Genomic DNA, 11,026 nt, shown 5'->3' on the forward strand with positions numbered 1-11,026 from the left:
ATCTACAGTAAAAGTTGGTGGAGCCAAATTATATGGCGCCACCAATTTGCCACGTCAGCAGGGAGCATAAATTTTTTTTTTGTTTGGTGGAACTATGTAGAGTGGTGCCACCTATATAAATACAAGAGAAATACTGCAATTTTTAGAAAAATAGTGGACTTCAAAACAATTTTCTATTTTTTGGTGGAGCCAATTTAAATGGCGCCACCAGACCTGACACGCTGCTTCTGATTTTTTTTACTTTTGTCTTTTTCTTTAATTTTTTCTTTTTTAAGTTTTATATTTTTTCTTATTTTATTTAGTTTATTTATTTATTTTATTTTTTGTTCTTAATTTTAAAAAATTTGAAATGTTTTATAATATATATTTTTAAAATTTTTAAATATATATTTTTGGAATTATTTCTTATAAATTTTAAAAATATATTTTTGAAATTAATTTTTCTAAATTTTAAATATTATTTTTTAAATATTAAATATTTTTTAATAATATTTAATAATTAAAATTTTTAAATAAAATTTGTATAAAAAATTTTAAAAAGGTTTAAATATCTTTAAAAATATCAATTTTTACATAGAATTTTTTAAATTATTATTATTTAATTATTTTAAAGATATTTAACCATTTTTAAATTTTTTATTAAAAATTTTATTTAAAAATTTCAAATGTTTAAATGTTTTATATTATTAAAAAATAAAAACAAATAATAAATTTGAAAGATCATATCTTTTAAATATTTAAATGTTTCATATTATTAAAAAAATATATTTAATTTTTAAAAAATAATATTTAAAATTTTAAAAAATTAGTTTCAATAATATATATTTAAAATTTAAAAAACAATTTTAAAATTTTAAAAAAATATATATTATAAAACATTTCAATTTTTTTAAAATTAATAATAAAAAATAAATTAAATAAATAAACAAAATAAAATAAGGAAAAATATAAAACTTAAAAAAAGAAAAAAAATTAAAGAAAATTGAAAAAAGTTTAAAAAAAAAGTTAAAAAAATCAGAAGCAGCGTGTCAAGTCTGGTGGCGCCATTCAAATTGGCTTGACCAGAAAATGAAAAATTATTTTGAAGTCCCCTATTTTTCTAGAAATGGCATTATTTCCCTTGTATTTATACAGGTTGTGCCATTCTGCATGGCTCCACAAAAAAATTAATTTTTTTATGCTCCCTGCTGACGTGGCAAGTTGGTGGCACCATATAATTTGGCTCCACCAACTTTTACTGTAGATTTAGGGTCTTTTTCATGTTTAATTTAAGAAGTGAGTCATTTTGATACTTAATTAAATTATTTGAGTTATTTTGATTAAAAAAAACCCTAATGTGACATACACGTGGATGTCAGTGAATTTTTCCTTCCATTTTTTAGTGATTTGACCAACAATACAAGTTCAAGAGATAAAAGAGGTGAAAAAATAAATGGACGGTTAATATAACTTTTTTTATAAAGTTAGAGAGCAAAATAAGTCATTATGCCTTTTAAAAAATAAAAACCTTATAAATGTTTATTTAGCAATATAATGAACAATAAAAGACAAGGTAAACCATCAAAATAGTCATTTTTGTCTCAGGTTACATTTTAGTCACTTATGTTTGAAATGTTACGTTTTAATCACTTATGTTATCATTTTGTTACGAAATGATCACTCTGCCATTAAGATCTGTTATCTCCTAAACGATAGTCCGACTTGATAGTTAAAATGGGCTTTAAATGCCAATATGGATGTCAAACTGGGATGAGAAAAATTAAATTTTTTTATGAAAATAGAATACAAAATTTTGCCTAAAACCCAAATTACTCCAATTTAAAAAAAAGCTAACAATTGAGTTTTTTTTTGTTACTATCAGAGAAGAGAAGAAAAAAGCATAACAAAGAAGAAGAAGAAGAAAAAGACGAAGAAGAAATGGACACACCAACCTCAATATCTATTTGCAGTTGTGGTTGCCCACAATACACAAATAAACAAGGATGAAGCATATACTTTGTGTATGCCACACATATAGAAAAAGATGAAAAGATGGACCACATTTTTGTAAAAAAAAACACTATAATGTTTAAACCCCAAACCTAGGTAAAGAACAAAAAAATCATTTACTTATTGTAATCCATGCCTGGACTCTCCATTAAATCGATCATTTGTTCTTCTATTATAAATGAAAAAATCCAACAGATTGATGTAGCACTTGTTTTGATTTCTACTATTTTGATTCAACAAAGATTATTATGAAAATAAATAGTTTTTTCTGTCAAAATGGAAATGAAAACTAAAAAAGAAAAAAGAAAAAAACCAAGGGTTCTTTTTTTTTTCCCTTCAAAGATTAATATGATACATTGGTTTTGATTATTTTGGGAAATCAAATTAACATTTTTCATTAATTAATTTAGAAATTTCAATTAATTAATTTTATTTAATTAAAAATTAATTAATTTACTTGGTTGAATATCCATGCTAGCATTTAAAACCCATTTTAACTAGCACGTCGAACTGTCGTTTAGAGGTAACAGATCTTAACTGCAGAGTAACTATTTCATAACAAAACAATAGCATAATTGACTGAAACATAACATTTCAAACATAAATAACTAAAATATAACCCGAGGTAAATAAAAGTGACTATTTTGATAGTTTACCCTAAAAGACATTTTTGTTGATTCAAAAGTTTCTCAAAATTAAAACTTTCATATAGATTATAGATAATTCAAATTTCTTTAAATTTGATTTTATTTTTATTATAATATTACTAAATATATATACTATTATTTAAGACCCTGACTGAGACGGTCTTATTAGCTAATCAAACATTAACTCGATTAAAGAAATTACAAGAATGACATTCTCTAATTAAAATAAGTTATATTATTCAATAATATTTTAATCCTTTTATTTTAAAAAAACCAATAAAAATGTTTACGTGGATGAATTTGAATTCCTGCTATTTACATTAGTAAACAAACATTTACTTTACCACTGAACTAAAATTTTATCTTAATATAATATTTATATTTTAATTGTATTATATATTGATAATGTTCTTGATTGAGTTAGTGCCACAAGTCAACTTGACACTAATTTAAGATTGATAAGAACACCATGATTAACAATTGTAGTTCATTTGATATTCTTATTATGATGTATTTACACGTTTAAATTTTATTTTACTTACAATTTAATCTATTTTTTCATTTTAATATCGTATATATTTGGTGTGGTATTATTAATTATTTTCAAAGCATATGTTTTGTTATTTATTATATGTTATTTTAAAACTAACATCTATGTTCAAATTATGTAATTTCCATATGCATACGCATACACACACGTTATAGAATTTCTAGTTATATCAATGTTTTTTAAATTGAACTGGTAGTCGAATTGGTCAGGCCACCGATTCATTGATTCGACCAGTCTAACCAATTTGATTAAAAATTTATTAAAAATTCACAAGATTTAAAAAAAAAATATTCAATCGTCGATTCAACTAATTTAAAGTCACTTTCTAAACCGATACCCTAACCAGTTCTTGATCAAATCGACCGATCTTATTCAAGCAATACTGAATTTTTTCCTATAAAAGTTATAATTGATTAGTAAATCTGTGGGTTTAAAGCTAACTAATTATGAAATTAAAGTTTTAACATAAATTTTTAGCTTAACTTTTCTAAATCTTACAATTTTATCTAACCTTCATTCAAAATTTCCAACTACACCCCGAAATAAACTTCCTTCTCTTTCACTTGGTTGGATGATGCAATTAATAATTATAAAAAATGTAAATTTCTAACTTTTTTTTTGGAATTAAGAAATTCATGGCTGATAGTAATACTTAATCATTTTACCATATTGCAAGTGACTTTTAAAGAGGTAAATAACTCACCGCAAAATATATTTTATTCCCATAGGCAAGAAATGAATATCCAATTACATAATTGAAGGACAAATAAACAACCATCATATCATACTATACAGTTCAAAAGTTCGACATCATACATTAATATCTAATCCTTTGATGACATTTCAACTAAACTTTTAATAAATATGTATAGTTTTATATAGTTCAATTTCACCCACTTTGATATAATCTAATATTCATAATTTCACATTATTTTATATAATATATTATCTTTTCATATTATTCATTTAAATGTTACAAAATTAGAAGATAATGGGTGTTTCTTCATAATCATCTATTAAAAAGACACTGCTCATACTCACATATATCTCACATATATATTTCAACTTTGTTAAAACATGAAAGTATATAATTTAACTTTGAGATTCGATTGTACACTCTCACACATTCTTATCTACAATCCACTACATCACACCTATTTAATGATACACTTCCAAATACGATATCCCCATTTGATGGTATGTACCCAAATACTCCCATTTGAATATAATCTTAACAATATTTTTCCCATCCAGTTACAATACCAGAACCAAATAGCTTCCATATATATAGACCTAGGAGGGTGCTGACCATCAGTGTCCCAGCACTAAAATTTTTTTTTCGGTACTCAAAAAAAGTGATGTCGGCCATCTAGTACCCCTAACTCAATTTTTTTATCTAATAAAGTGAGTCCGACCATTAATGTGTCAGCACCCAAAAAATATTATTTTTAATATTATAAAGTGGCGCCGACCAATTATCCCCCAAACCAATTTTTTTTCAAATACTAATGTAAATGTATACTATATGAAAAAAATTACTCAAGTGCTGGTCATTAAGTCTCCCAATCCCAAATATTAATTTTTTTAAGCTTGACACAATCATCAAACAATGATTGGGTCAAAATTTATGGTGATGCCAACCATTAAATCTCTCAACTCTATTTTATTGTTCATTTCAAATCATTTGATTGATTATTTTTTAACTTAAATTATTTTTATAATTAATTATCTTTTGAGTCATTTTAATAAAATAATTATATTTTTTAAAGAGACAACAATTCACCATAAAATATACTCTATTCCCATCAGAAAACCAATCCTTAACTATATAATTAAAGGGCAAATAAATGAACATCACACCACACTTTGTCGCACATTAATATATAATCCTTCGATTTTGACATTTCAACTAAATTTTTAATAAATATAGATAGTTTTATATAGTTAAATTTCACCCTCTTTGATATAATCTAATATTCATAGTTTCACAATTTCATATAATAAATTATCTGTTCATATTATTCGTTTAAATGTTACCGAATTAGAAGATGCGCGTGTTTCTTCACAATCATCTAATAAAAGAACCCTGCTCATCCTCACATATATCTCAGTATGTTCAAAAAAAAAACTCAGTATATATATAAGCCATGTATGTATGTAGAAGTTTCAGGGTCTTGTTAAGTCCACGTCGCCTTTTGGGCCTCTCCGTCGTCTTTTCTACATACGACCTACCTCCATTTTCTTCCCACAAACCAGAAATTCCTCTTCAATTACTACAGTCAAAGAGAGAGAGAAACTAAGAGAAACCATGAATTCAGTTATTACCGGTAATTTCAGACCCGCGTTTTTCCCGAGTCAACTCAGTAAAAACTCGGCACAATTCTTGTTCAGACCCTTCACCACACTCGTCTTCACAAGAAGTTTAACCGCTAAAGTTCGTGCCTTCGTTGAAACCAAGCCAACGGTATGCAATAGCAAAACCCCCCAAAAAAATGGTTAATATTGATGCCAAAGTTATTTGTCTTGTTGCTTGTAGCATTACTTTACTCTTTGGTAGGCACCGATTGCGGTGGAGAAAGAGGAGAGCGGCGGCGGCAGCGGCAGCTGTGGTTTAGCTTGTCCCATTTGTTATAACCTATTAATGGTGATTACTGACTCCCCTATATACGTGTGAGTTGCTGTTATTATTTTTTTCCCCCTCCTTAAATGAATTTCAAATTGGGTTTGAATTAGTTTTGAATTTGGAATGGAACAGGGGATCAACAGTTGGGACTAATTTGCAATGTAATACATGCAAAAAGACTTACTCTGGTACCCAAACGCATCTTGACCTCGTTGCCTCAAGTGGGTCTAAGCAATACGATGAATCCATGCCGCTAGCCACCGAACTCTTCAGGTTAAAGTGATGTTTTCATACATAGTCTTGATTTAACTGTGATCTTTATATTCTGGTTGAGATGGTTTTAGGTGGGAGCTTTAGCTCGGTTTTTTTGTTATTGCATGTTCTTGTGTTTAATACCAGTCCCGAGTTTGTTAAGTTGTAGGCTTTCTTGATATTCAAGTTGAGCCACCTACTCGGTTTATGCTGGGAATCGAACATGGTAGTACAGTTCATGTTCTGTTTTGTTGTTTAACCACAGCATTATGAACCATTTTCGATGTTGTTGCTGCTTATGCCTGCAATTGACTAGTACATGTGCTTTGATGTTATGTCCTAGGTTAGTTTGCTTTTATCTTACTTGTTTGTTGCATATTGGGATTGTTTTCATAACCAGGACTCCAGTGGTGTCCTTTCTCTACGAGAGAGGCTGGCGTCAAAATTTTGTATTTGGCGGCTTTCCAGGTCCAGAGAAAGAGGTAACATGACAATTTCTACGATTTTGTTTATCAGGAAGGGACTATGAAGTGGTAACATGACAAAACATCCGTTTCTAATCATCCTACAATTTCAACATAACATGCATGGAATGGTTTTTAACTCTATCCTTGCCATTGTTGTTTCATAGTCTTTACTATTAATATATTGATGGTGCCGCAGTTGATGTAAGGATTGCCTACTTCCCCCTAAGAGGTATCGGTTGTTCCAGAGGCAAGTTTTGTCCTTTGAGAAAATCCGCCTTGTTAGGGAAAGGGGTGACCATTGCGTTATAAAGCCACAATCCAATCTTTAGGTTGTTGATATGGGATTGTATTACCCCTCAATGTGAGTCGCTAATTAACTATTGATATACATTGCAGTTTGATATGGCAAAGAATTACCTAAAGCGAGTGCTAGGTGGAAAGATCATTGATGCTAGTTGTGGCAGCGGGATGTTCACCAGGCTTTTCGCCAAGAGTGGATTATTTTCGCAGGTTATTGCTTTGGACTACTCAGAAAACATGCTGCGACAATGCTATGAGTTCATCAAGCAAGAGGAAAACTTCCCCAAAGAGTATGAGTTTACCTTTAGTTTAAGCTAATATTAGATATGTGAAAGTATGTAATTTTAGATACTTATGAATGTTATATCTGATTTTTCATTCTTACTTTTTGTTTCAAAGGAAAGTGACCTTGGTCCGCGCCGATATCTCTCGACTTCCTTTTGAGTCAAATTCAATCGATGCTGTGCATGCTGGTGCTGCTTTGCACTGTTGGCCTTCACCATCAACCGCTGTAAGCATTTCTTTCAAATGTGGTGATTAACTAATCATTCTGGGCTTATTGCTCCTAATTACTGGATGCTTACTTGTGGCACAATATATTGAGCTTTTATATTTTACAGTTCATGTTTTAAGTGATTCTAAAACTTTTCATCTAGGTAGCTGAAATAAGTCGAGTACTTCGACCGGGTGGTGTTTTTGTCGCTACCACCTACATATTTGATGGGCCGTTTACGTTTCTGCCATTTGTGAATACTTTCCGACAGGTAAACTATTTCACCTTCGTAATGACATTGATCACAAGTTTAAATGTTCATCATTCGATGCACAACCGGAATCCAGAATTGGCCACTTGATTTTGTATCCTAAATCAAAATCGTTGATATCGTTAGTTAATGGTATTGAACTCGTCGAATTCATTTTCATTGTTGGGTGTAGAATATGATGGGAATTGCTGGTAGCTATTTCGCCGTTTCGGAACGAGAACTCGAAGATCTGTGCCGAACTTGTGGACTGGTTGGTTTTACATGCATGAGAAACGGACCGTTTGTGATGATCTCTGCTAGAAAACGCAGCAGTTAAGCAAATCTCAATGATTTTACAAACTAATCAGTGTATAGCCTACACAGAGTTTTTTTTAATTCAAGTTTATGGTTCTGGTGGACTTTTTATTGTAGTAAAGATAATGTGCATTGTAAAGGATGTGAGATCATTTTTATCTTTAATGTTGGGTTCAAACTACGATTGCAAATTGTACAACTTCGACTATTAGATGTAATGAGAGACCCGACCCATGTCCCAACTTGGGTTATTGGGCACACTCCACCCATCGCTGGAAATAAATAATTAAATATAAAGGTAAACTAAAAATTTTCATCAAAATAAAAAGTTTATAATTTAACCTTACATATATCATTTTAGTTACTCTCGTTAAAATCGCAAATGGTAAGTTAACGTGACAGTTAAAAAATTCAGTACAATAACAAATTTAACATTTATATTTTACATATTATATTAATTTAGTCATAATTTTAAAAAATTAACCTTCAAAATTTACAAAAATTTCAATTTAATTCTAATTCTAAAAATTCAAAGAAATATATAAAACTACATAAACATTTTAAATATATAAATTTTAAATTTTATATATTATTATTTTTTGCTAACCATATTTTTTATTTATTATTATATTTTTAAAATTTATTATTATATTTTTTTAAAAACTATTTATGTAGTTTTATATGTTTCTTTTAATTTTTTAGAATTAGGATCAAATTGAGACCATTTGTATTTTTATATGTCACGCACTGTCCCAAGCAAACGACTCCGTTTGCCGTTTTACTTCTTTCGGCTTTCTTCAGTTTCTTAAGCTGAGATACATATGATAGATATCAAATTAATTTAATCTCTATATTATTAAAATATTATATAAAGTTAAATTTAAATAAATTTAATATTTATTATTTAAAAAATATTATTTACACTTTGAAATAGTTAATATTTTTAATTTTTATAGTTTTGTAAATAATTTTTTTATTTGAAATTAAATTACAATTAAAAAAATATTTTTTAAAATATTTTTATACAATAAATGTTAAATTTATTCAATTTAAATTTATTTAATTCTTTTTAACAGTATAAAGACTAATTTGATCTAGTCTCTATAATCTTTATGTTGATTTCCGATAAATGTGATTTTTTTTTATAAAATTACAGTGAATACGACAATTCTTATCTTCATAAATACGGTTTTTTTAAGATAGTAAATAAATCGAATTTAAATTAATAATTTTTTTAATTATGATGGTTTGTTCATTTGTCTATTTCTCAACTAATTTTTTTTATCAAAACTATTTCTAAACTAATTCATATCTTGTTTATGATGATTGAATTATTAAAGATATATGATCCGAATTTTTATTAAATAAAATATGGTACGAGTTGCACAAGTGAAATCCATATAGATGTATGATTCTTCTATTTGATGTTAATTAAAATCAAGTGTTTTAACCTTACTGCATTGCTTCTATTTGATTTTGATTAGAATATAATTTTACAAACCTATAAATAGACATAGTCGTCTCTTTTATTGTATCATTCGAGAATTTAACATAATGAATTTTATTCTTCTCTGCCTGTGGTTTGTTCCTAAAAAGGTTTTCACATAAAATTTGTGTGTTCTATTTTTTCTCTTTTTTCTTGCCATTATCGACATTTTATTTTCACAGATTAAAAATTTCAAAAAAATATATTTATTTATTTATAATTATTTGTATTTGTATTATTTTTTAACTTAATTAAATATGTTCATAAGTAGAGACGACAACGAATTGAGATGAAATGTGGTGAGAATTTTTTACACTAGCGAGGGTGTAATTTTTGGGGACGCAATAGTAAAGTTAGATAAAACATAATAATATTAATTATGATTGTAACTATAATTAGTAATTTCTTAAAAAATAAAAAAAAATTTAAAGGGAGAGATTTACTTACTTCAATATGAAATTAATATTGGTAGGCTTTTCGTATTTCTTTATACAATTAATATTTTAATGATTTAATTGTTACAATTTATATTTAATTTATATATACTATACATGTCAAGTTTGATATAAATTAAATTTTTTTTAATTATTTTTATATGTAAAAAACTTTCAACTATTTAATAAATATTAAAGATATAAATTAGGTTTACGATGACTTGGCTTATCTTTTTTAGAGACTCAATTAAATATAGAATTACTTTATAATAATTTTCATTATATCAAACCTAGCTTAGGTCAATCGATAGGCCTTGGATTTCCTTGTCTTTGAAACTTTTTCTTAATTTCTAAATGTTATCTATAGGTACTCGTTTTTTTGTCATTAATGCTTTTGTCAATAGCAGTGCTAAAAAATATTATTTCTTGTAAAATCACTCCATATTGAAATCACTATAGAGTTAAACTTAAAAAAATTGACAGGATTTTTAAGTTTGATTCGCTATTGAGATGTCTTAGGCTTTGATAGAAATATTGTTAAGAATTTTATTTCTAACCTTTCTTTTTTCTTTTTCTTTTTTTTTTTGGAGTAAAAGTGTTTTTCCTTCCTCTTTTTGTTGATCAAAATGTGCATTTGCGTTTAAGTTTGCAAATAGTACTCTCATTGCCAGAATGAGTAGCTTAATTTTCATGAAACTACCATTATATCTATTATTTTTATAATTTACCTTTCATTTTATCACCTTCAAGTGACTCCTCTCAATCTTACTACCCGTTATTTTAACATGTTCATGCTCATTTTTTTCTTCATAATCGTTTTCCTTTTAACTTCCTTTTTCAATACCTATAAAGAAAAAAGGTGAGCGTCTCATTTAAAATTTTTTTTAAATATTTTTGATAAACTTAACACTCTAAAATTCTCTCTACAATTTTTTTTTCTACCATCACAACAATCATAATAACTATCAGCATTTTCAACCTCTTATAATATCCATCACAGCCACTTACCACTACAATTATTTTTTAAAATTTACTCGGATCTTCCTCCCCATCATCTTTCCACGACTTCCCGTTTTTGCTAGAACATACCTAAACACTCCTCTACGTTCTAATGTCTTTCAAAAGATGCTAATTGTTCCGACACAGCATCAGTTGTCATATATAATATTCACAAAGTTATGGATTTTATCTTGTTGGAAAATAAGATGACAAATTTGAGT

General features: G+C 27.5%; 1 protein-coding gene across 1 annotated transcript; it reads left to right on the forward strand.

Moving 5' to 3' along the window:
* The first annotated feature begins 5,147 nt into the window (after positions 1-5,147).
* Positions 5,148-8,067, forward strand: LOC121229040 (uncharacterized methyltransferase At1g78140, chloroplastic). The gene is made up of 8 exons (XM_041112172.1): positions 5,148-5,650; positions 5,744-5,856; positions 5,942-6,082; positions 6,462-6,543; positions 6,925-7,118; positions 7,228-7,339; positions 7,485-7,592; positions 7,765-8,067. Exons 1-8 carry the CDS (start codon positions 5,495-5,497, stop codon positions 7,906-7,908), a joined length of 1,050 nt encoding a protein of 349 aa, XP_040968106.1. The 5' UTR covers positions 5,148-5,494; the 3' UTR covers positions 7,909-8,067.
* Positions 8,068-11,026: the final 2,959 nt, after the last annotated feature.

The sequence above is a fragment of the Gossypium hirsutum genome, chromosome A05 (assembly GCF_007990345.1).
Source record: "Gossypium hirsutum isolate 1008001.06 chromosome A05, Gossypium_hirsutum_v2.1, whole genome shotgun sequence".
NCBI classification, from domain to species: domain Eukaryota; kingdom Viridiplantae; phylum Streptophyta; class Magnoliopsida; order Malvales; family Malvaceae; genus Gossypium; species Gossypium hirsutum.

What these genes read in the sequence shown, in the direction of transcription:
- LOC121229040 (XM_041112172.1), top strand. Translation starts at nt 5,495, where the DNA reads ATGAATTCAGTTATTACCGGTAATTTCAGACCCGCGTTTTTCCCGAGT. An exon ending in TCGTTGAAACCAAGCCAACG is followed by an intron (nt 5,651 to 5,743) that starts GTATGCAATAGC and finishes ACTCTTTGGTAG; the next exon opens with GCACCGATTGCGGTGGAGAA. An exon ending in ACTGACTCCCCTATATACGT is followed by an intron (nt 5,857 to 5,941) that starts GTGAGTTGCTGT and finishes GGAATGGAACAG; the next exon opens with GGGATCAACAGTTGGGACTA.